The sequence below is a fragment of the Vipera ursinii genome (genome assembly GCF_947247035.1).
Source record: "Vipera ursinii genome assembly, chromosome: 16".
In the NCBI taxonomy this organism is placed as follows: Eukaryota; Metazoa; Chordata; class Lepidosauria; order Squamata; family Viperidae; genus Vipera; species Vipera ursinii.
Genome location: NC_139529.1, coordinates 7,832,675 through 7,857,822, shown reverse-complemented (window position 1 = coordinate 7,857,822; position 25,148 = coordinate 7,832,675). Strand labels below are relative to the sequence as shown.

General features: G+C 48.7%; 1 protein-coding gene across 3 annotated transcripts in view; it reads left to right on the top strand.

Annotated features, from left to right (window-relative positions):
* The window catches only part of PRRC2B (proline rich coiled-coil 2B), a 30,527-nt gene continuing 5,379 nt past the window's right edge, over window positions 1–25,148 (top strand). For 2 of the 3 annotated variants that reach the window (XR_014493905.1, XM_083375021.1), the window contains exons 1-30: window positions 1–576; window positions 4,598–4,765; window positions 5,448–5,625; window positions 6,207–6,309; window positions 6,436–6,508; window positions 6,610–6,753; window positions 8,683–8,918; window positions 9,510–9,631; window positions 10,149–10,291; window positions 10,595–10,685; window positions 11,068–11,254; window positions 11,462–11,774; window positions 12,281–12,465; window positions 12,704–12,905; window positions 13,533–13,749; window positions 14,226–16,319; window positions 17,174–17,361; window positions 17,637–17,782; window positions 17,894–18,035; window positions 18,326–18,408; window positions 19,176–19,358; window positions 19,969–20,163; window positions 20,978–21,064; window positions 21,836–21,937; window positions 22,252–22,444; window positions 22,781–22,882; window positions 23,315–23,438; window positions 23,665–23,890; window positions 24,161–24,337; window positions 24,917–25,008. Coding sequence is in view for 2 of the 3 variants with exons in the window: in XM_083375021.1 (XP_083231147.1) it covers window positions 4,651–4,765; window positions 5,448–5,625; window positions 6,207–6,309; window positions 6,436–6,508; window positions 6,610–6,753; window positions 8,683–8,918; window positions 9,510–9,631; window positions 10,149–10,291; window positions 10,595–10,685; window positions 11,068–11,254; window positions 11,462–11,774; window positions 12,281–12,465; window positions 12,704–12,905; window positions 13,533–13,749; window positions 14,226–16,319; window positions 17,174–17,361; window positions 17,637–17,782; window positions 17,894–18,035; window positions 18,326–18,408; window positions 19,176–19,358; window positions 19,969–20,163; window positions 20,978–21,064; window positions 21,836–21,937; window positions 22,252–22,444; window positions 22,781–22,882; window positions 23,315–23,438; window positions 23,665–23,890; window positions 24,161–24,337; window positions 24,917–25,008 (6,443 nt within the window). In the remaining variant the exon portion in view is untranslated. Of the gene's footprint in view, window positions 577–2,333; window positions 2,883–4,597; window positions 4,766–5,447; window positions 5,626–6,206; window positions 6,310–6,435; window positions 6,509–6,609; window positions 6,754–8,682; window positions 8,919–9,509; window positions 9,632–10,148; window positions 10,292–10,594; window positions 10,686–11,067; window positions 11,255–11,461; window positions 11,775–12,280; window positions 12,466–12,703; window positions 12,906–13,532; window positions 13,750–14,225; window positions 16,320–17,173; window positions 17,362–17,636; window positions 17,783–17,893; window positions 18,036–18,325; window positions 18,409–19,175; window positions 19,359–19,968; window positions 20,164–20,977; window positions 21,065–21,835; window positions 21,938–22,251; window positions 22,445–22,780; window positions 22,883–23,314; window positions 23,439–23,664; window positions 23,891–24,160; window positions 24,338–24,916; window positions 25,009–25,148 lie in introns of those variants that run through there. The other variant, XM_083375022.1, reaches the window with a different exon arrangement.

The window sequence follows — 25,148 nt, the reverse complement described above, 5'->3', positions numbered from 1 at the left end:
TCTTTCTTTTTTCTTCCTACTTTCCTCCCTTCTCCTTTTTCCTTTTCTTCTCCTTCCATTCCTCATTTCCCTCCCTCCCTTTTTTCCTTTTCCTCCTTTTCCCTTTCTTTTTTCCCTTCCTTTCTCCTTTCACATTTTTCCCTTCTTCACCTTCCTTCCTTCCCTTTCTCGTTCTCCTTCCCTTTCTTTCCCCCTCCCTTATTTTCTTTCCTCCCTCCCTCCCTTCTTTTTTTCTTTCCTTCTTTCTCTTCTTCATTTTCCTCCCTGCCTGCCTTTCCCCCTTGCTCTCCCCGGCGGGCCCTGCAGGCGCCGCTGTCCCCTTCCGCCAGCCGGGCGGCGGCGGGCTGAGCTGCTCACTCCAGCCCGGGGACTGGTAGGCCTCGCTGAGGAGGCGGAGGCGGAGGAGGCGGAGGAGGCGGCGGCGAGAGGCGGAGGGCCAGTCGAAGAGACGCCGAGGCAGCAGCCGCAGCAGCAGCCGCCGCGCCGAGCCATCCGCCGCCATCCGCCGCCCCCAGGCGCCCCGCCCGCCCGCCAGCCGGCTCCCCAGGCGCCCCGGGCTCCCCGCAAGCACCACAGGTGGGCCTGGGGCGGCGGGCGCGGGGCTGGGGGCTCCGCCGCGGGCCGTAAGATGGAGACGCAGCAGGCCCGGCCTGGCTCGCCGGCCTCCCTTCCCAGCGCAATGCAAAGCAAAGCGAAGCCTCCTCCCCCTCTGCTTTTGCTCACCCCCATTGCAAAAAAAAGGGGGGGTGTTTTGCAAAGGGGAGGGGTGCATTTCGGCGGAGGGGGGCTTTTTTGTTTTTTTGCAATGGGTGCCAGGACGTTGCATGGGAGGGGGCGCTCCCCCTTTCTCCTCCCCTCCCGGTCCCCAAGTCTTTATTTTGGGGGTTTCTTTTTTTTTGCAGAAGACCCTTCCACGCAGACCCCGTCGGCACCCGGGGAGGGGGAGCTTTGGAGGTCGTTCCTGGGCTGGCAAGGCCTGTCTGAAGCCCCCTCCCCTTTTTCCGGGCGGCTTCTGCCTCCCACCCACCCTCTTATTTATATATTTATTTTTGTGCATTTCTTGAAAACAGGGCTGGAGCCGCCCCTCTTGCAGACGACTCTTTGCACCCCGATTTAAACACGAATTTAATCCTGGCTTAATGGCATCTTTATTTTTTCCCCTCCCTCCTCCTTCCCCCCCCCTCCTTCTCCTTCTCTTTCCTGGATCTGAACTGAACTGGCCTTTTGAGGTCCCCCCTGGGGGGGGGGGTCGGTGTGTGGTTGTGTTGCCATTTTGTGCTGCTGTGCTTTCTCCCACCAGGGTTAGCCTTTCCATTGTTTTGGTTGCGGGTGTCGCCTGCCAGCCAGGCCTTGGGCGATGCTGCCCCCCCCCTCCCCACATCATCCCTGCCCAGGCTGGCTACCAGAACCGCCCGCTGGGCTACCTGGGTGGACGTCAGGCGACGCAAATCTGGATTTTCCTGGTGCGTTTTGCAAAAAAAGCATCCATTTTTCCGCTACGACACACCTGGCGTTCCCAAGCAGAGCGAGCAATGGCTTCCATCTCTTTTTTTTTCTTCCTTCCTTCTTCATGCGCTGCCAATGCGAAGAGAGGAGAGCCAATGTTTAAAAACAATCTTTTATTATTTGGGGGGGGGAGGGAGCCATGGCAAAATTTGCATTTTTTGGCCAGGTTTTAGGTTGCGTTTTTCGTGGGATGGTGCTGGGGAAGGCGGGCGTCTGGTTTGGAGACGTGCCGCAAGTGCATTAGTGGTGTGGGTGATAAACATGGAAGGGTTTCCCAGTGTGCGCCTCTCTTTGGGCTAGATTTGTTTGTTTTCTGCTTTAAACGCAAAAAAAGCCTCTCCTTTTACCTGGATTTGGGATGTTGGAATTCAGGAGATCCAGCCAGGCTTGTTTATTATTTTATTTTATTTCATTTCATTTTAAAAAACGGGGGTGGGGGTGTTGTCCAAAACGGGTGACACACGAGATGTTTTGGGAGGAAGTTTAATTCAAAGGTTGCTTTCAGGAAAATTGTGTGCAATGTTGTGATGGGATTTATGGGTTTTTTTAACCTTAGATCTTGTCAAAAAAAAAACAACACAACCCACCCCCTTTTGCAGGTTTTGTTGGATCTTGTGGATTAAAAACCAGGCAGATCCAGGCCCAGCTTGGCCCTGCAGAGAATTGGTGTGTAGCAAAGACAAAACCAAATCTTTGTTGCTTTTTCTTTGTTTATTTGTCATTTCCCCTGAAAGAGAGGACACAAAACAAAGAAAGGATTGTAGCAACGTAGGGTTTATGTTTATGTTTGCTAAGTGTGGCTCTCCTCTGATTAATCTCCCTGTTGCAACATGTTTGATTCTTTGTGGTTCCCCAAAGTTTATGGTTTAATATTTGTAGCAGTCTCTTGAGAGGCCAAAAGTCTGGTGTGTGTGTGTGTGCGCGCGCATTTTTGCACTGTGTTTTCAAACTGTCTGGCCTGTCTACAAGGTTTTCTCTGCCCCTACTGTTTTTTTCCCCAGCTTGCAGTTTGTGTTGTCTTGTGATTTTTTTTGTTTTGTAAGTTTTATCATGCAGTTTCTTATTTGGGTTATCTTTGATTTTTCATTGTTTCCTATTTTGATTTCTCAAAGTGGACCCTGGCCCACCTTTGGTTGATTAAACTAAGTTTGATTTGGTATCTCATGGCTTTCTCATAAATCAGGCCGTGCACCACTGCCTTGTTTTTTCCCAGTCCTATAACCCCAAATTAAATAAGCTACTTTTAAAAATGGTTTTCTGGATGCAGCATGCCTGCGTTGGTGGAAAAGGAGCTGATAAATATAATGTTGCTACCTCAAGCCAAAAGGCTGGGATTTGTCAGGTGTTATTTGCCATGTAATGTAGAGATATTTCTGGTAGGTTTGGATGAATATCCATCTTCGTTTTCCTCTGTCATGACAAATATTAGAGATTGTTGTGGGATGCTATGCTGGAAAAACCAACATTGACATACTGATCCATTGTGGGGAGGGGAAAAAAGTAAATTAAAACTGTAATTAGACTTGCCATAAAAAGAGTGCAAACCTTTTGGCTTCTACAGAGCTCTTCATCAGACTGGGAAGAAGTAGAGGTGTTCACCGTTTGTGGCTAGGATGGGCACTTTTTGTACTTTGCGTAGTCTTTAGCAACAGAAATTTTGGGTTCTGTTGTGGTGGTAAGGGGAGGATTACCTGTATTTAATTTATTTAGCGTTTATTAAATTTATTTAATTTCCTGCAAGTTGACTCTTGGTGGCTCTGAAGGTTAATATTGATTGACATATTGTGTCGAGAGAGATCTGTTTAGCTCTGCTTTACTAGAAAAGCTACACAAACTGGAATTACGTGTTAAACTGTAATTCCTGTTCAGGTGACACTTTCTCATCCCGGTATAAACAATAAAGCCAGCTCTGAAATTTATGAATCAAGAATCAGAGGTTGGGGCCGTGCAATCATTTTTCTCTGCACAAAATCTGGGAAAAAAAAACCAAGGCTCCAATCTTGCAAAGAATGGGTTTAACATGCCAGATGCTTGTCAAATAGAAACAGAGGCGAACGTGTATCAGACAGATTCAGAGTGAATCAAATTGGGCCTGATGTGAGCCCAGTGGGAAACATTTCAGGAAATAAAATCGATTTGCTGAAGATACCCACCCTTGGAAAGATGCTCTCTGGTGTCCCTTCCAAACCATATGCTCTATCATTCTCTGAAATTTATGGCCGGCAAGGTACATTTTCTAATGTACCTTTTGGCCTAAGAAATAAAAAATGGATTTGAGGGATAATTTTTTTCTTATAGGTTTCCTTCCTTCCTTCCTTCCTTCCTTCCTTCCTTCCTTCCTTCCTTCCTTCCTTCCTTCCTTATCTATCTATCTATCTATCTATCTATCTATCTATCTATCTATCTATCTATCTATCTATCTATTGTGCCCTGGGCCCTTCTTTCCATTTTAGGAACTTACCTGCTTGGTAAGTTTCCTTAACCATCCAGGACTGTGTAAACCGAATCCAGATCAGGTTAACTTCAGCAGGCACTTTTCCTTGATACTTGGCTTCCCTCAGCGATCAGAATTTCAGTCCCATGTTAAATGTTTTTTTTTTTTAAAAAAATACATTTCCGTTTGGGGCTCAAAACATTTCCTGAATCGAATCGGTTGATTTTGCACGCCCAAAGAGAAAGCTTTGGTGCTTGAGCCAAGCCAACTTGAAAAATCATGCACAGTCCTATTAAAATGGATAATCTGTTATTGTGTTTTTTTTAAAGTTGTGTTAGAGTTTGTTTTAAACCACCTTGAGTGTGCAGAATTGGCATGTAAGGTTGTCCCCAAGTCTGTCCTCAGACAGAAGATCTGTATAGCTTTGTCCAGATTTTTGATGGGGTGTTTTGGAGGTAGAGGTGCTACCTCAGTTGAGAAGGTGAAATTCCTTTTTTTGGAGGCTGTTTGCTGACATGCTGGCATTGTCTTCCTTCCTTCCTTCCTTCCTTCCTTCCTTCCTTCCTTCCTTCCTTCCTTCCTTCCTTCCTTCCTTTCTCCCTCCCTCCCTCCCTCCCTCCCTCCCATCCTATTTATTTTTGTCATCTTTTCTTGCAGGCAGATCAGGAGCGGTGCAGAGAAATTTCCTTACTCGATGACATTTCATCGAGATGTCCGATCGTTCGGGGCCAACAACCAAGGGAAAGGATGGGAAAACCAAGTACACGACACTCAGCCTGTTTGATAAATATAAAGGAAAGTCAGTAGAAACAGTTAGAAGCAGCGGTAAGCAGCGAGGAAAGAATTGGGAACTCTGGGTGGGTGGGAGGAGATTGTGCATTTAAATTAGCCGTCTTTCAATACCTGCCAATCTGGATTTGGAAGGGAAGCTGGTTATGAGATGGATGGGGCACCACTAGGTGATCCTGCCGGAGATTTTTTTTTAAAATGCTTTCGGGTGCAACGGACATGATTGGGTTGCACTTGGGATGAAACTGAGTGTGTTTGTGAGGAGGATATGGTTCTTCAACTTTCTTATAAATACAGGCTGTCCTTGACTTACGACCACAATGGAGCCCAAAATTTCTGTGGCTAAGTGAGGCATTTGTTAAGTGACTTTTTGCCCTGTTTTACAACATTTCTTGCCACAATTGTTAACTGAATCATCTCAGTTCTTAAGTTAGTGACACAGTTGTTAAGTGGATCTTCTCCTATTGACACGTGGTCGTAAGCCGAGGACTACCTGAAATTTATAGGCTGCCCAGAGTCCCCTTGAGGGGGAGACGGCCAACATACAAATTTAATAAATCAATAGCAACAATAGGTCCGGATGGATCATTGCCGTGCTCTCCCTCTTGTCTGAAATGTTACTGTGTGAGGTTTCCTGCCTGAGCCCAGGGGGTTGGGCTAGACCACCTCACAGGTCCCCTTTTCACTCTGTTACTCTGCTCTGTCCCATTCTTGCTAGTTATTCCTCGACATGGCTTGCAGAGTCTCGGGAAAGTTGCGTCTGCGCGGCGAATGCCCCCCCCTGCCAACTTGCCAAGTCTGAAATCGGAGCATAAAGGAAACAACCCCAATATCATCATCGTGCCCAAGGACGGAACAGGATGGGCAAACAAGCAGGAGCCTCCAGCGCAAAAGAGGTGAGCCCTTCCTGCTTTGGAAGGACCAGCCCTTCGAGGTAGGCCAGGTCAGGAGTGAGACGCTTCAGGAGCGAATGTTGTCAAGGGAGGTTATGACCACAGAATCTTTTCCCTGTTTCCCTCCCCCCCCTCCGCCGCCAAAAAATAGTTTGATTAAGAATTCCAAGTCAAAAGCAAAAAGCAAAAAACCAAATGCAAACTGCAAGGTGTATAGAAATGCAAAAAAAAGTATAAAAAGAAACATCTAAAAGAAAATAACTTCCTCCTTCATCCCAGTGAGTAAAAACAATCTGAAAAGTTTAGTCATTTCCCCCCCAACACCAGAAGCAGTTTCCAAGTAGAAACAAAATTAATTGCCTCTCTTTCCTTGATTAAAGCAGTCGATTTATAGCCATCTCTGCCGAGGCCCATCAACTTCTGCAGCCATTGTGGGCATAATCCAACTTTTTTTTCCCAACTTTTTGAGATCAAGGTTTACAAAAAACAAAAACAAAAAACGCGCCGCTTTGTGACGCTCGCAGGAACCTGTCCAGCCTCTGAACCCCTCCAGGTGTGTCATTCTCTCCTTCTGTTTGTGTCAGTTCCACTTGCACAGCCACACAGCCGCAGGAGTCGCTGCCGCAGCAGGATTCACAGAAGTCTGTCTCCAATTTACAGAAGCGGACCCCGTCAATCAGCCAGGAGGTGGGTAGGTCGAAAATGGCTGGCTGGGGCGAAGAAGGTCATTAAATGGGGACCGAGCTCGGTTAACAAGTGTCTTTGCTTAAGCGATGGAAATTTTGGACTCTGTTTTTCTTAATTTTTCCACAGAGTACAAATTCAGCACCCGGTGGCATAAAATCATGGGCGCAGCTGAATGGAAAGCCAGCCAGACCAGACAGTGGTGGGTATCGCCCGTGTTTAGGCAGGTCCCAGGCTGGAAGGATGAGCCTCGTGGATGGCACCAGCCTGATCCCTGGCGCCCTCTTCCTCTCTCTCCGGCAGGTTCAAGGGTCTCAAACCGACTGTTATCTTTCTCTCCCGAGGATTTTCCAACGTTGAAAGCAGCTGGAGAGCAGGACAGGTCTGGCAAAGAAAAGGGCGTCTTAGATCCGTCGTATGGGCCCGGACCAAGCCTCCGCCCCCAGAGTATGTAACTCCCTGGAAAATGCCATGTGTGTATTTGTGTGTGAAGGACGTGGCCTCTTTGATGATGAAATAAGCTGCAGAGTCTTCTGCTTCTCAACGTTTCTTAACTCTCCCCAGCGCTTCCCACTTCAGCTTCACTCACTGCTGAATTGCAAATAGTTTACTCACAGAAGAGACTTGTTTGTTGCTTGAGGTTGAACAGTGCTATCCTTGGCGCTCTCCGAGCTTAGTTGCTTTTTCGCAGACATTTCATCACCCAACTAGGGAACGTCACCAGGGCTAGTGAGTGTGGCTTGCTTTTGGTTGATATACAGTAGCTCTGAACGTGGTTTGTTTTCTTGCAGACGTTTTATGGCCCAGCTAGGTAACGTCATCAGTGTTAGCATGGCTTGCTCCCTGATTCTATAGCTAACTCTGAGCTTGGTGGCCTTCTTGCAGATCTTTCATTACCCAACTAGGTGACAACATCAGTGCCACTGAGTGTGGCTTGCTCCCTGTAGCAGCTCTGAGCTTGATCGTGGGTGTCTCATCCCTCAACTATGAGTCCCAAGCCTGAATAGCCCATGATCTGTGGTCTTACAATGACCATCTCATGCTAAGTTTGCAGTTCGCAAAATATGTGTTTCCCCAGGCAACAGATCTATCCATATTGAGAATTGTGCCTTTAGATGAAGAAAAAAAAAAGAAAAGAAATGTGCCGGAATCCACTTGGGTTCATTTCTACAGAAGACCAAAAGCTCCGGAGGGAAAAGAAGTATGATTGTTTTGTTGCCATGTCGATGGAGGTGGTATCCAAGGCTTGTTGCTAGGTGATGGAGATGGGACTCGGTCCAGGGACCAGAAAAGACTTGGTTGTGCCTTGGACAGGAAGATGCGGAAGCAAGTTGTAACCAAGCTAGGAGAAACTTTTATCGAGAGCTGGACCAAATGGTCCAGACTCAGCTAAATTTCTGGTGCGCTCAGCAACTGACAGTATTGTAATCATAGTTTCTGGGGAGTTAAGTGCCGTGATTTCGCTGCTGAAGAGTTCTCGCCACTAAAACAGGCGGGGCTGCCCCAAAGATGAGGGGGTCAGCCTATTCTCCAAAGCATCGGAGGGCAGGATGAGAAGCCAGGGGTGGAAAGAAGATTCCTCCAGATGTTTTGACCCGGTCTGATTCCACGTTAGCTTTCTCGGGGGGTCCAAATAATTCTGGATCAGCATTTCCATATCCGTAGACTATCAAAAGCTTTGGATCGTTTGGTTTCCAAACAGCCCGTTTCAGGTCTCGGATAACCGTTTCGGTTTTCCCAAGGCGGTTCCATTTTTCAGAACTCGGACCAAAGACCCATTTCAGCATTTCACACACGTTCTTTTATCAGTCTGTCAACCGTTTCTTTGTGGGAGGGATCCCCCTCCCCCCCCCAAAAAAAGAGAAGCATCTTTCTTTCTCAGCCTGCTGCTTTCTTCCCTTCGAGGTCAACGTCTTAATCCTCTTTCCAGGCTGATGAAAAGGAGAGGGGGGAAAATCACTCATAAAACAAAAGCTGATCCAAACCGAAATTCTTTTCTATGTTTAGCTCCCCATGTGGATTTGTTTAGGAACGTTTTGAGCACGCCAGAGTTTTAAATGTTAGGTCTTTTTTTTTTAACTGCTTGCCTTTCTTTTTCCTTCCTTCTTTCCTTCCTTCCTTCCTTCCTTCCTTCCTTCCTTCCTTCCTTCCTCTTTGCTTTCCCTTCCTTCCTTCCTTCCTTCCTTCCTTTCTTTCTTCTCTTCTTTCTTTCTTTCTTTCTTTCTTTCTTTCTTTCTTTCTTTCTTTCTTTCTTTCTTTCTTTCTTTCTTTCTTTCTTTCTTTCTTTCTTTCTTTCTTTCTTTCTTTCTTTCTTTCTTTCTTCCTTCCTTCCTTCCTTCCTTCCTTTCCCTCCCTCCCTCCCTCCCATTCTCTCAGATGTCACAAGTTGGAGGGAAGGTGGTGGTAGAAACAGCACCTTGTCCACCTCTCTGTCCCCTTTCCCAACTGACCTGGCTACCAAGAGCTCCAGTGCAGAAGATGCTCCGACCTCAGCAAGCGGTGCCAATCCGAAGGAGCCGGCTCCTTGTCCTCTGCCTCCTCGCAAAGGAGCGTCTCAGTTTATGGCAAACACGTACCAGCCACCCACCTACCACGATATGCTGCCTGCATTCGTAAGTTCTTGAACGCCTTCAAAATTGACCGGCCGCGTTACATTACAAGAGACCGGAAACTGCCTGTGGACTTTCTACAGGCTAAATACAGGTAGTCCTCGACTTACAAGAGTTTGTTTAGTGATCCTTCCAGCATCCTTGTGGCCACATGATCGAAATTCAGCCGCTTGACGACTTAACTCATAATTTATGACGGTCGCAGTGTCCCCAGGGTCATGTGGGTCAGTCGTCAAGCGTCCAAAGGTAAATCACGTGAATGGGGACGCTGCAACGGTCATAAGTGTGAAAAATGGTCGTAAGTCACTTTCTTCAGTGTCATGGTAACTTCACTAAATAAACTGCTGTAAATCAAGGACTCAAAATTCCAATGTATTCTCTTCTCCTTACACAACAGGTTCGCAAACAGTTACAAACTTTGCCATATACACAAATGCCATATACAAAAATGCCATACACGCACACACACACACACACACTAATTCAAAAGAAGGCTGTCTGTAACATTTTACACCTTTCCCAGTAAAGAAAGAAAACGGGAGGGCTTAACCATTTCTAACACTTGTTTTTTTTATCTCCCCCCCCCAATCTCAGATGTGTTCTAATCCACCAGCCGAGACCCCCAGCTTGCCTGAACGGGCGTCCTTTCCTCTGCCCTCCTTCTGCCTGGAACCCCGCGTCACCTTCAGACAACACCAGCCCAGTGACCAAGACGGGTAAGCCGACACACGCTATAGCGTTGCACCAGATTTTTGTCAACCTAGCCACACCGATTGCTGGGTTGTCTGGTTTGCAACTTCCAAGCACTGTTGCTAAGACCTTTTTGCAGTCTTAGAGCGAGGGCTTTTCACGTTCCGCAGTTGTGTGTTGTGTTGGTGCAAAAGAAGTATGGCTTGTTTAGTGATGGTTCGAAGTTACGACGCCACTGGAAAAACAATGACTTGTGACCGTCTGTCACACTTAAGGACGCTGCAGCCTCCTCGAGGTCACGTGCTCAAAACTGGCTCTTGACAACTGTCTCGTATTTATGACGGTCCCGGGGGTCACATGATCCTCCTCTGACAAGCAGAGTCATTGGGGGTCGCCAAAGATTTTGAGATCTTTCTTGGAGATAAGGCTGAATAGCATCAGCCCAGTCTTAGCTTGGCCTCTGCTGCTTGTGGTCCCAACCTAGAGGTTTTGCACTCTCCCTTTTGTCCACCAAAACGGTTTCCCAAACTCTTCCATTAATAGAAAAGAGAAGCGACTTGGGGTTCCACGTCCAGCTCGTCCAGTCCGGCCGCCGGGGGAGCGAGTCCCCAGACCGACCATCATCAATGCAGAGAATCTGAAAGGTCTGGATGAACTGGACAATGATACCGAGGACGGCTGGGCAGGTAAGCTCCTCCATGCCCACATTTGGGTCTTGTTCTGCGGACTCTAGACTACACGCTAAGCTAGACTTAAAAATGAATTACCAAAGTTAGGAATTAGTCTTAGATTCAGGATTAGGATTAGCCGCGCTGCACTTGGAAACAAATGGCTTAAAGCTAGACTAGACTTAGAAACCAATAGCTTTTGGGTTTAGTTTTCTGCAAAGGAGACTAACAAACAGATTCCTTGTTTGGTGGGTAAGTCCACAATGAATTAGCACCGAACGTTGGCTTTGCTGCTCCTCGTTCGGTCCCTTGCTTTTCTAGGAATTCACGATGAAGTGGATTATTCCGAAAAACTGAAGTTCAGTGAGGATGAGGAGGAGGAAGAAAACCCCAAGGACGGAAGGCAGAAATGGTAAATGGAAAGAGACCCACCTGTCACGGGTTACTGTGTCTCAGGTAGAAAAAAATCTGGGTGAGTTTGCCCCAGTCACCAGGAGTTCTAGTCTCACCTTGGGCATGAAAGCCAGTTGGCTGACTTTGGGATAATCACCAGGAGATGGAAAGTTCTAGTCATCTCCTTAGGCATGAAAGCCAGCTGGGTGACCTTGGGAGTTCCAGTACCACCTTAGGCACCTTAGCTGGGTGACTTTGGGCCAGTCCCTCCCTCTAAGCCCAGCCCACCTGCTCTGGGGAAAATAGGAGGAGGAAGAAGTATTAGGTATGCTTACTTATAAAAATAATAGCAGTGAGATATAAATAAATCATTAAAAAGAGCTCCGTGTCTCCATTGGCAGGAACAACTGGGATCCCCGAAGGTTGCCTTTGTTGAGCTCGGCGGAAAACACCGATGCCAGGCACCCCTCGGAGGACTCCAAGACTTGGAACGACTCAGCCAGCCTATCTCGGTCCATGCACAAAGTGTCGGAAAGTTTGCCAACCTCGAGGAAGCTGAACGGCTGGACCCCTCTTCCAGAATATCAGGTATTTCGAACTGGGGCCCCAAACTGCTTGTGAATGGATGCACCTTTCTCTGGTTTTGCTAGTAATTTTTTTTTTGGGGGGGGGGAGTCTAAAATTTGGAATTCCCCCCCGCACACACACACAGAGAAAGCTGTGTGGATTTCTGCATCCTCATCTCACCTTTTGTGGTGATGCTGGTTTGATGTTGGTTTCTTAATCCTTGACCAGAAACCCCCGCTGTCGTGTCTGCGGCAACAGTGTTCGGAAGAGAAAGAAGAGAAGCTGCCTTTGAGACAGAAGTTTGTCTACTCGGAAATGTCGGAAGCCGTGGAGCGGGCGAGGCGGCGACGGGAAGAGGAAGAGCGCAGAGCGCGGGAAGAGCGCCTGGCCGCCTGCGCGGCGAAGCTGAAGGAGCTGGATCAGAAGTGCAAGCTCGCTCAGAAAGCCGGAGAGGGTCACAAGCAGCCTGAGAGTGACGAGCCCCGAGCCTCGGCCTCGGAGAAGAACACCGTCTCGGAGAACGGCCACGCAGCCTGGCGAGGTAAGGGTGTGCAGAGAGAACTCGGAAACCACAAACCTCTTAGCCAGAAAGAAGCCGCGATGAAATATTGAGTGTAGGTCCCGTTGTGTTAGGACTGCTCACTAAGCTCCAGTTAAGATAATTCATTTGCTCGTCTAGTCAACTGTTAGCACTAAATTGGCAGGAGAGAAGATTTAGCAGAATTTTAAGAAGGATCGGGCAAGAACTCCAGGCTAATTACTCGCTTGACTCCACGGTCACACAGGACTGATTTATGACGTTTTTGTAAAAATAACACCCCCCCTGCCACAAACACACACATTTACTTCCAGTTTTCAGCAAAAACGTCCCGCAGTGAAAAATTAGTCTGCTTACTGACCACAGTGTTCGCTTAACGACCCTTGTGCTCGCTTTGCGACCGCTGTGAAACAGCTCATCAAATCCTGAGCGATCATAATGACCCATTTTGCAACATGTCATAATGGTCCACGTTCCAATTTCCACCTTCTCCTTTATCTCCTCCTTAGCGGCCCCTGAGGCTCATCATACCCAGGACCCCCCTTCTGCTTACGTAGATGAGGAGACCCCAACAGTTGCCTCAGCAGCCCTCCGGAGTAGCAGCGAGGAGGAGCTGCGCGAAGACGTCTCCCCCATGCAGGAATTTGGCAAATTTCCTAAGCTGCTGCCGCCGCGATTCCAGAGAAAGCAGCAAGTAAGAGAAACAACACGCCGTTTGTTTCAATAACCAGATAACTTTTCTCCTACCACTTTTGTCAGTCCTTTGGGGCGTTTGACACAGCTACTGGGGAGTTTCAGTTGAGCTGAGCAGCCTCTGAGGTCAGACAGCCTGAATTTTCAGCCGTGCGGCAATTGTTTGCTTTTATTGATTTAAATTTAGTTGTCTAATCATAGAGCTGGAAGGTTAATTACTTTACCACGTTTCTTTTCAGGACCAGCTCTACAAAATGCAAAACTGGCCACCTTCCCAGGTCTATCCGCCATCTTCCCATCCTCAGCGGACTTTCTACCCGGCCCACCCACAGATGTTGGGGTTCGATCCTCGGTGGTTGATGATGCCTTCTTACATGGACCCTCGGGTCACCCCAGGACGCCCCCCCGTGGATTTCTACCCTTCATCCCTTCATCCATCAGGTAAAGTATATATGAAATATGGAAAGTTTTAATTGTACGATGCTTGCACATTGCCTATTCATTCCTAATCTTTTATTTTCATTTTTTTCCTATTTTTTTATTCGTCTTTTCCTTTTTTCATTAAGGCTTATATGTTCATCCATCCACTTATGTCTTCACGCACCCACCCATCAAAGTCTTTATCTCTCTCTTCATCTCAGAGAGCATATTTAACTATCATCATTTATCAATCCAGCCATCTTTTGTCCATCCATACATCAATCCATGTCTTCTGTCTCTGTGTCTGCATCTTCTCTACCTGTCTGTCTAGGCATTTTATCCATCCATCCATCCATCCCTTGATATCCATCCATCCACCCATTCATGTCGTTTATCTAATCCATGCCCCCCCCTCTCTCTCTCCATCTCTGTGTGTCTTTCACAATCACAATCCATCCATGTCTTTCTCCTATCCCATCCATCCTTCGGCTTCTTTACTGCTTTAAAATTGTAATAAAACCCAGTTTGATTTGACTCGGCTTCTGTGTCAATGAAGAGAGAGAATTTAAATATGGAATCTCTTCTTTCTTAAAGATTAAGCATTGTTGAGCACAATCTGATTTATATTTTCTCTCTTAACCCGACTAGGGATTATGAAGCCGGCCCTGCAACCAGATTCCGTGAATGGGGGGAGCTGCCCATTGGAGGAGCAGAGCTGCCAATCTGGGGGGGCGCAGGAGAAAAAAGGGGAAGTGGCTCCTCCCATCTGGGGTCCGGAAAGTTTTGTCTCCTTGCCGAGCAAAAACTCTTCTGTTTCCCAGCCAAGGCAAACAGAGTGTGTGACAGAGGAAGGATTACATACCAGGTAAGTGCAGGCCCACGAAGGTTGAGTTTAAGGTGCTAAATGTAAGTAGTCCTCATTTAATGACCATGTTGGGGATTGAAAACTTGGTCATGAAATGAAGCAGTTGCTAAGTGAAACCGCCCTTGTTTATTACCTTGCTTCAGCTTTCCTTTGCTCTAAAGACCTGCAAAGGTCATTCAAAATGAGGATTGGTCATGAAGTGACTTTTTCATCCCTACAAAACTGCATGAGGTCACTAAACGAGGCATTTGCTAGACCAAATCATGGGGCTGCCATCAATTTTATTCCTTGATTATTATTTTTTTTAAGTGGCAGGTGGTTTGGAATCAGGGTTGAGTTGTGTTGCCTTATAAATCGGCAGTATAAATCATGAAGCGAACTATTTTATTGGCGATCTTGCTGCCAAAATAAAATTACATGTATATGTATTTCCATTACCTTACATGGAATTCCTTCTTTTGGGACCCTTTTTGCAGGGCTGAGAATTCTTACTCTGCGCCATCAGGGCTGAACACCCAACGTGACTTCTTCGAAGAAGTTGGAGAAGACTACTTGAGCTCCTTTGAGAAGAAACCCCAGGGAAATTTTGACCGATGCCTCAGTCCCGCTCAAAGGGCACCCCAAGAACGCATTTTTCACCCCCCAGAGTGTGGCTCTGACCTTTCTGATCCTTGTGATAGGAGCCTGTTGAATTCTCCCTTGGAGTCAGGCTCCGTTCCGGATGAAAAGAAGTCTGAATACAACGGTTGGGAGATCAGCCATTTTTCCAAACCCTTGGAAGAGTCCTCATCTTCAGGGAAAGAAGAGATGTTCCAGGAGGACTCGTTGTTTGGCTCTGACATGTGGAAGAAGGAAGAATCTGCCAGTAAGCAAGCCAACCCTGGAACTGGATGGACGACTGCCGAGAACCGAAACGGCGACGGTCAGCCACCACAGCAGCAAGAGCAAACGAGCAGAACTCGTCGATCTGGTCCAATTAAGAAGCCGGTCCTGAAGGCTCTCAAGGTGGAGGAGAAGGAGAAAGAACTGGAAAAGGTGAAGGTCGAGAGCAGAGAGACTTCTCATCCAGTTAAAGAAAAGGCCCCTGCACTGAAGGCGTCAGAGGAGACCAATCCTGGAGGGCTTGTCCACTCTGCTCGCTACCGCTCGTGGGACGAAAAATGCTCCCCACAAACTCCTGTCCAGGACGAGAGACCTCGCGAAGACGACGAGGACGATAGCAAAGAGAACGAGAAGATGGTCAAGGACTGGGAGGGCAAGAATCAGTCAAGGGAGTCTGCTGAGCTTCCCCCAACTAAAAGAAACAACTGGATCTTCATTGATGAGGAACAGGCCTTCGGTGGACGGGGGCAAGGACGAGGCCGTGGACGCGGCTTCCGAGAATTCACGTTCCGAGGCCGTAGCAACCCGGTGGGGTGTGGAGGTGCGGCTCCTACTAGTGGTGGTGGTGGGAATCTCAGAGGCGGTTACAACAGCAGCAACGTCAGTGGTCCTCCAAGAAGTAGCCGAGGACGAGTCTTGAGAGAGTTCAGTCAAGTGGAGGAGTTCCCCCGGGGAAAGCCCAGGCGCCGGATTGCAAGCGAAACACACAGCGAAGGCTCCGAGTACGAGGAACTGCCAAAGCGCCGGCGCCAGAGGGCCTCTGAGAATAATAACGAAGGCTCCCTGGCAGAAAGAGAAGAGGGCGACCTCAAGAAAGGGGATTTCCGTGACTCCTGGAGATCCAATAAGATCTATACAGATGATCAGGATGCCAAGTTGAGGAACCCGCGAGCTTTCGGCCGATCGCTACCCCCGAGATTGAGCAACTCCACTTACGGGCGACGAGGATTCGTTTCTAAGGAGTCTTCCCAATGGCAGGGCAGGAATGGTGTAAACACGTGGCAAGACTACGGCCACAATGCCCCTCCAGATGCCTTTGGCATCAGGCGTCCACCCGAGAGGGATTACAGCCAAGAGTCTTACAAGGCTGTGGACTCGTTTAGCCGACGGGCCTTGGAAGAGGACTACGGAGGCGATCCCGAAAACGTGGAGAACCGGCCGTTCCGTCGGCGGCGTCCGCCTCGTCAAGACAAACCCCCCCGATTCAGGCGCTTGAGGCAGGAGCGCGAGTCCGTGGGTCAGTGGGCGCCCGAAGAGGGTGGAGCCAACCTTGCCGCTTGCCAGTGGCCCAGGAGAGCCCAACTGATCACGACTGATTCTAACGGTCCCTCCAGCCGAAGATCTCCGGAAGTGCCCTATCAGAATTCCTCGGATCATGCCAACGAAGAGTGGGAGACAGCCTCGGAAAGCAGCGACTTCAGCGAGAGGCGGGAGAGGAGGGGTGGTGGTAGCGCTGGGGGGAACTCAGAGAACGAGGCACCGTTGGATGGCGGGGTGCCCGGAAGCAGCTCGGGGGAGAAGAAAGACCTGGCCAAAAGGAGCTTCTCCAGCCAGAGGCCTGTGGTAGATCGGCAAAGCCGGAAATCTGAGCCCATGGGATTTGGGGAGAAAGCTGTGAGAGCTGGTGGGAACCGACCAGCGTCCTACTATGAGAATCAGCAGAACGGGCTACAGATGAAGGGCAAAAGGTAATCGTCTGCCCCTTCTTAAGAAAAGAGAGACAGTATTTGGATACAGAGTGGACCTCGTTGGTCCAGCTCAGTCTGTTTCAACCTTGAGATGGTGTGGACTTCAGCTCCCAGAATTCCCAGGCCAGCATGATCTAGAAATTCTGGGAGTTGAAGTCCACACCTCTTAAAGTTGCTCAGATTGAGAAGCACTGGGGTCCCCCTTAAGAAAAGAGAGATAGTATTCGAATACGGAGTGGGCCTCATCGTCCAGTCTTTCTCAACCTTTAGACAGTGTGGACGTCAGCTCCCAGATGTCCCCAGCTAGCATAGCCTGGCTAGGGAATTCTGGGAATTGAAGTCCACCTATAAGTTTTGAGAAACACTGGTCCTCCTTCACTAACCATTTTAATACAGAGTGGACCTCATAGTTCAGCCCAATCTCTCTCAGCCTTTAGATTGCATGGACTTCAGCTCCCAGAAGTCCCCAGAATTCTTCTGACTAGGGAACACTGGGAGTTGAAGTTCGCCCATCTTAAAAATGGCTCAGGTTGAGAACCACTGGTCTAACTTGTCGATTTACAGTTGCCGTGATTTGCAGCCGCTACAGTCATAACTCAAGGACTCCCTATGTCACTTTTAAAAAATGCTTCTGCCCCTTTGGCCTAGGGCAGGGGTAGGCAACCTCAGCTCTTTTATGACTCATGGACTTCAACTCCCAGAATTCCCGAGTCAGCTGAGGTTGCCTACCCCTGCCCTAGGGGCTTCCCTTTTTGGCCTATTTCTGCCAGGCTGATCTTCCCTGCTCGCGGCAGGAGTCCGCCCAGCGAAATAATTTTGCATTGAATCGGAAACCAGTCCACTGTTTCTTGCAGATCTCCGGAAGAAAACGGCGTTCTTGATAACGGCAGCCCTGGACGAAACCGTTCCGCTTACGGGTCTCACTCCAACCTGAACGGGGCCGAAAACCTGGAGAAGAGGCCGGAGAAAGATCTGAAGTCTTCAGTCCCTCAAGCCAGCCAGGCGGGAGAGACCTTGAGTCCCTTTCAGCTGAGCTACGGAAGTAAGTCCCTTGCAGGGAGCTGCTGGGAAGAAAACGGTACTCCTTTTTGCAGAAGGAAACTTCAGACTTGCAAGGTTCTGTTGGTGCTTTGTTATTATTATAATTTTTTTCCTTTATCATTTTGTTGACTTGTATCCGGCCTTCCTTATTTTTATAAATAAGGTGTGTGAACGTATCGGAACACACGCACCCTCTTCCTATTTTCCGGATTTGGGGGGAAAGCCGGAAAAAACTTAGTAAGTCTTGGCCCAAATGCTTGTTGTGCCGTTGTGCAGACGGTGTGATGGAGAGCCGTGGGCCGGGATCCGGGGAGGACACCCAAGTTGGGCCGATGAACAGCGAAGGCTTCATTGAGGTCCTGACGAAGAAACAGCGACGGTTGCTGGAAGAGGAACGGAGAAAGAAAGAGCAGGCTGCCCAGGTGAGTCCCGGAACCAGGAGGATTTAGGCACAGGCTGCTCCGAACGAAGAGGGAAGGATCTTAACTCTGGCGGGGTTTTTTTTTTCCTTTTCTTTCTTTCTCGTTTTCTAGGCGCCGGTGAAAGGCCGCATCCTTCAGTCGCGCATCCCACCTCGCTTTGCCAAAAAACAGAACAGCCTGTGCCTTGAACAGGGGGACGTCTCGGTGCCTCGGAACACCTTGGGGACGGAGATTTGGGAGACCAACAGCGCAGGTGAAGCCCAAGAGGGGGCTCTTCCTGCCGTCTGGCATTTGAACTCGGATGCCGCTGTGCAAACGATCAGATCTTTCTGATGGGTTACGAAACATCTGCAAGAAAAGCTCAGACCCCACGGTTGACCTTCTCTTCCTATCCTTCTTCCCTTTTAACAGCTGGAAAGATTTTAATAAAGGATGATGATCATCATCATCTCCTCCTCCTCCTCACACACCCCTCCCTCCTAACACTGATGATGTTACTTAATGAAACATCCGCAAGAAAATAACTTACACCTTTTCCGACAGCGCTGTCCGTTCAGTCCTCCGCTCCCGATTCCTGGAACAAACCCATCGGCACCTTCATCGGTAACGAGCCCAGTTCTGCGGAGGTCAGTGGCACCCAACCCAACATTCTCCCATGCCAAGGGGAGTTGAGGATTCATAGTGATTGGCACAAGGGTCTTGCTCAGCTGATCTCGGCCAATCAGAGCAGCACCTTCGAAGCTTAATTCTTCATTGGCTCAGAGATCGCCTTTGCCTTTTTTGCAGCAGCATCACACGAGTCGGCTCACTAAAAGCCATTAAAAAGGGGCCAGAAATTAGATAACGTTTTCAGAGTTTGCTTCTACAGATAGTCCTCAGCTTAAAATGAGCCCCAATTTTCTGTTGCTAAGCATGATTTCCCCCCCACATTTTATGACCTTTCTCGCCACAGTTGTTGAGCAAAGCATTGCTGTTAACTTAGTAACACAGTCGTTAAATGAATCCGGCTTCCCCGTTGACTTTGCTTGTCAGAAGTTCTCAAAAGGGGGATCTTGTGATCCCCCCCCCCCCCGGGACGCCACGACCGTCATAAATATGAGCCAGTTGCCGAGCGTCTGAATTTTGATCATGTGACCATGGGGGGGGGAATGCTGCAATGGTCGTAAAGTGTGAAAAAGCGGTCATATAGTTGAACAATCACTAAACGAACTCCTGTAAGTCAAGGACTTCCCGTAGAATGGAGATTTTAACCTTTTTAGATCTTGATTTAAAATTCAGTTTTGGCTTTTAATTTAAACTGTAAACAATTGAAAATGGGCGGGCATTTTAAATTTAGCCGATTAAGGCGAACGTAGCTTTGTGGGTCTCACTCTGCCCGCTCGCTTTCCCGCAGGGCTTCAAAGGCAGCCAGGGGGACAGCGGCATCGACCTGAGCGCGGAGTCGCGGGAATCCTCGGCCACCTCCTCCCAGCGCAGCTCTCCGTACGGCACCCTCAAACCGGAGGAGATGAGCGGGCTGGGGGAGGCCAAGGGAGACGGGCCGAAGGAACCAGCTCCAAAGCAGTTGGATAAAAAGGTAACCACGTTTCTAGTCCTTGTGTAGCAGAGTTTGGCTCTCATTGTTGCGGGGCAGGCATTGAGGAGGGGGCTTGGGCTTATTGGATCTCTGGTGGGAGACCCTCTGGCTCAGGTGCAGTGCCGGCCTTCTTGGGAGGGGGCGGAATACATGTCAGTGTAGAAGCTCTATCTGAACCAAATGACCCTAAAACCCCGTGCCATTTTTTTTGAGCATTCGAAAGGCGTTTCTCTAAAATTGGGGACAGGTGGAAGTTGAGGATGGAAGCAGAGCTAACGGAGGTGTGGGGTCCTGTTTTGGCCTGTTGGCTGTCTTAACAATCAAGCAAAAAGTAGCTTCCTTCCCTTGTTTCCTTTTATTCCTTCCTCTGCTTCTTCCCTTCCATCTCTCTTTATCCCTTTCCACCTTCCCCCTTCCTTCCTTTTTTCTCTTTATCCCTTTCCTCTTTTTCCCTTTATCCCTCCCTCCCTTCCCTTTCCCACTCTTCTTTTTCCACCTGTTGCTCTCTCCCTTCTTTTTTCCCTTCCCTCCTTTCTCGCTTTCCTTTTTTTTCCTATTCCCTCTTTTTTCCTCCCTCCCTCCATCTCAGCCTCTCTGTTCTCTCGCCCAGGATTCGGAACAAGCCCTGACTCCAGCCAAGGACCACAAACCGGGGCCTATCGGGAACGAGCGCTCCTTGAAGAACCGGAAAGGCTCGGAAGGGGCTGAGCGCCTGGAGGGCAACGCCGCCCCCGTCAACGGGGTGGAGATTCACGTGGACCCGGTTCTTCCTGTGCCGCCCATTGAATTCGGAGTGAATCCTAAAGTGAGAACGGTTTGCGCTCGCTTCTTCCTTTTCTTGCACCTCTCTCTGAATTGCTCCTCCGTTCTTCAGCAGAGAAGGGCCTTTCGTTGGGGGGGGTCCAGCCCCCTCCCCAATTCTCCTCCCCTGCCTTTTTGCTCCCTAAGAAAGGAGCGGGTGGGCGAAGGACCCACAAATCAAAGGTGCATTTGCACCTCTCACTCTAGCACAATGATGGCGAACCTTTGAGAGACCGAGTGCCCAAACTGCGACCCAATGGGTGTGGGTGTGGCCCATTGGGTGGGTGAAACTAAAAAGTTCAATCAATTAATTAATATCTATGTTTCCTGGTAAAATACATGGGAAAATCCCATAGGAAAATTCCACTTAGGGTTAGGGTTAGGTCACCGTGAACTCATAGAGCAAAATGGACATCGCCAACAAACTCGGAGAGCTTGGGTATGGTTAGGAGGGCACTGACCTTTCTAGGCTGCCCTTCCTATGTTTCCTGGTAAAATACATGGGAAAATCCCATAGGAGGAAAATTCCACTTAGGGTTAGGTCACCGTGAACTCATAGAGCAAAATGGACATCGCCATTTTTTTAAATTTATTTTTTTGGCACACGGTGGCGGAGGCCTAAGCAAAAAGATTCTATAAAACCCAGCTGAAGGCCTAGGACTGGGGCGACGGCGTGCGTGCCAACAGAGAGGGCTCTGCGTGCCACCTGTGACATGCGTGCCATAGGTTCGCCACCACGGCTCTAGGAGACTTAACCATCCTTGCTTTCCAGTTGCAGGGTGGAGGGTTGGTTGATAAAAGAGACAAATTTCTTGCAGGATTCCGACTTCAGTCTCCCTCCTGGCTCGGCTCCTGGCACCCCAGCCAACCCGGTTGCGAAATTACACAACGTACTGGCCAGCAACGTAAGAATATTTTGTGGTTGACGTTCTGCTTCTCTCCACTCTTCTCCTTCCCCTCTTCTTGCTTTTCCTTCTCCTTCTAAGTCTTTTCCCTCTCTCCTTCATTTTCTCTTCCTTCACGTTTTACTGCTTTCTTCTTTACCATCTTCCGCTACACCTCTTCCTCTCTCCCTTCTTTTTTGTCCCCATCTTCTCTTTCCCTCTTTTTCATCTTTTTCTTCGTGTTTTTTTCCTTATCTCCCCTCCATTTTCTTCTTCAATTTCTCCTATTTTCTTTTATCTCCGCTTCCCAGCTTCTCCACCTCTTCTCCATCTTTTTTCTTCTCTCGTTTTTCTTTCCCCTCCACTTTCTTCATCTTCTCCTTTTTTTCCTTCTTTATCTTCCCTTTCTCTTTCAACTATTCTTATTTTATTCTTCTCCTTCTTCAGCTTCTCTACTTCCTCCTCCCTCTTCCTGTCCTCCTCCTTTTGGAAATAACGTGGAGGTCTTCCATGTCGTTAGGAAAATTTACGCGTGGCTTAAAATGTGATCTGTGTGTGCGTTTGTGTGAGTTCCTGTGTTTTATTGCTCCACAGTCTCTTTAAGAACTTATCTCCCAGCCTACTCCTTTACTTACTGTTAGTTCTGTCCATTCTTTGCTTGACTGTGATATTAGGTCTCTACCAATAAGTTGCTGACAATTAGCTGGGGCTCTTTTTCTTTCCATGAATGGCTGCATAGAATTCTGCAAATCGAACAATATTTAATTTTTATCCAATTTTATGTCTCGACAGCCTGGACTCACGCAGTCGCTCCCTGTTATTCGAAGAGACCACCAAATTCCCCGCTGCATCAGCTTAAACATGTCTTATCCTACAGCAGAACTGACCCTCAAAGTAAGTTTTTGAGGATGGGAATAAATCACAAAAGGAGAGGGGGCATTTTGCTTGCAGCCAATGATGGACAGGTATCCCTGCCAATGATGGGCCACTGTCGCATGGTTAACCCCTGCTAAGAATTAGATAAAGGTCAACTGAATTCAAAGGGGGTTGGACTTAGTTCGCTTGTGACTACATAGGGATTCTAGGCTAATTCATCTTTTAACTCCACCCCCAGTTTCTCCTACAGGAATGCGATGTTATCATAGTGCTCACCTTTCTGCCCTTTGGATGCTACACTACTAATTCCTCTTCCCCCCCCCCTCTTGCAGATGGAGTCGGCCCGAAAGGCGTGGGAAAACTCCCCCAGCCTTCCTGAACAGAGTTCCCCTGGAGGTGTTGGCTCGGGCATTCAGCCTACATCCAGCATTGGGGCTTCCAGTGGGGTCAGCTACAGCTCCTTTGGGGGTGTTTCTGTCCCGCCGATGCCCGTGGCCTCTGTGGCACCTTCGGCTTCCATTCCAGGTGCGTCGTCCCTTTTTTTTTTTTTTTTTGAGACGGTGGGAAGAATTTGTAGGTACGATTTCAAACATAGCATAACAGGTCTAGTGCAAGCTGCATTGAAAGCTTCCTGTTGTAGTCTCTATGATGTTTCCAATGGATCCTACTGAACCCCTGGCCGTGCAATCAGTCAAAGGGCATTTGACGAGATTCTATGGCTGAGAGACTCCTGGTTCTTCTGCCATGTTCACACTGGGGAGGGACCTTTGCATCTTTAAGTAGATCAAGATTTGCAAAGTATTCAACTGTCTTCTGGTAGGGAGAAGATTAACCTCCCACTTCTTTTCCCACCCTTTCTAGGTAACCACATCACACCCTTGTATTTAGATGGACATGTGTTTGCCAGCCAGCCACGACTTGTCCCCCCGACAATACCTCAGCAGCAAGGCTACCAACAGGCAAGTCACTGCTTTGCGTGTGTTTGTGTGTCCTGTGTAAAGACCTGCATCTCCACCAATCAACTTTGGGTTACGTTTTGAGCAAAAATTCAACTTTGCTCTAATTTTAACACAAAAATTCAACGAAGGTTTAGGTTTATGGGATATTTTGGTTCAAGTTTGCAGGGAAAGGGCGCTTTAAGCCTGTGGCCTTTGATGCTCTCCAAATGTAGACGTCAACCCCCAGAATTCCTCAACCAGGAGGGCCTTGGCTGAGAATTCTGGGAGCTGAAAGGCCTCTTCCATGGGTGTGGACTTCATTGCCCAGAATTCCTCAACCCGCACAGACACAGCTGTGTGGAAGTCCATCCATCCCAGGTTGGCCTTGATAATGGGTCCTTCCTGCTTCGATTTCATCCTTGGAGCTTCATCCTTGTTCTTTCCCTCTTTTAGGCAGCTGCTGCTCAGCAAATTCCACTCTCCCTCCACACTTCACTGCAAGCCCAGGCGCAGCTCGGGTTGAGGGGTGGCCTTCCAGTGTCACAGTCCCAGGAGATCTACAGCTCCATCCCTCCCTTCAGGTAACTCAGTGGCTTCACCACCGACCTCACCATTGCCAGTCCTGCACTAGGAGAATAATTGTCAAGATGAAACACATAGTGGAGGTTCTTCCTTCCTTCCTTCCTTCCTTCCTTCCTTCCTTCCTTCCTTCCTTCCTTCCTTCCTTCCTTCCTTCCTTCCTTCCTCCCTCCCTCCCTCCCTCCCTCCCTCCCTCTCTCCCTGACATGCTGCTTTTCTCTCCTCTAGGTCTCAGGTCTACATGCACCCCAGCTTATCCCAGCCCAGCACGATGGTCCTGACAGGAGGCACGGCCTTGAAGGCGCCCTACTCCGCCTTCCCAGGAATGCAGCCACTGGAGATGGTGAAGACGCAGTCGGGCACCCCTTACCAACCTGTCGGTGGCAGCCAAGCTCTGGTTTACGAGGGTCAGCTCAGCCAGGCCTCGCAAATGATGGACTCGCAGCTTCAGCAGGTCAGGATGGGGTCCCGTGACCATGGCAACCGTTCCTCGCAGCTTTCAGTCTCCACTCCTCTTCACCACCTTCCTTGCTCTCCTCTCCGCCCTTTCCAACATCCCTTTTTTGGGAATGTGGTGACCAAAGCGGGATGTGGTAAACCAGGCATGGTCTAACCAAGGCTTTGTTAAAGCAGTGTTAACGCTTTCCCTTTGAATTCAAGAATTGAAAACATATATTTTATATAAGCCCAGTCGAGTGACTCCTTCTTGCTTATCTATCCGCAGCTAACCATGTCAATTCCAGGATCCCAGCTTCCGATGGCCCGTTACGGATCTGGCCAGCAGCCTCTTGTGTTATCCCAGTCCATGCACTTGCCCCAAGCACAGAACCTCCCGGTCGGAGCCCCCCGTAGGATCCTGTCTCCCAATTCCCAGCCCTCTGCCCTGGTTACCAACAGGGAGGTAAGTAGGGACCCCGTCTCTGGTTCTGAGGTAGTCCTTGACTTACAACCGCAGTGGAGGATTCCCACTGGGAGTCACAACGGGCAGAAGCCAAAGCACCCGCAGGAACAGGTCTGATTTTACAACTGCCAGTTGTTGAGCGGATCAATCTCAGTCCTTGGCTGACATTCATTTGGTGACCTTTTGACGTTATAACAACCCGTGACCATTTTTCACACTTACGACCTTCGCAGCCTCCGCGTGGTCACGTGTTCAAAATTCAGACCCTTGGCAACCGGCTCGCATTTATGACATCCCGGGTAGAGGTGGAGGTGGAGAAGGTCACGTGATCCCCTTTTGCGACCTTCTGATAGGCAAAGTCAATGGGGGGATTCACTTAACAACCACGTTTGATCGCGTGGCCCTGGGGATGCTTCAAGGGTTGTGCGAAAGCTTTTTTTTCAGTGCCGTTGTTCACTTCAGTCACTAAACAAATGCTTTGCAAGTCGAGGACTCCCCGTGTAGCCCAAATATCTCTCTTAACTTTCCCTGCCCTGCAGGTAAAATACTTTGCCTTTCCCCTTCGTTTTTGTCTTCTAGTCTTCTCACATGGAAATCAAAGGATTCTCCTTCACAGACACTAAGCAGAACATCATGCCTGGTGGATCCGTTCCGTCTTCTCATACTTACAGGTGGGAGAAAAATTCTTGGATTTACTTGATGGGGAAGAAGAGGCTGGCAGGGCGGGGTTGATCCAGTTGAGAGAATGAAGGATTATGGGACAGGCTGGCTGCTTTCCCACCAAGCTGCTGCAACTGGATCCATTCTTGAC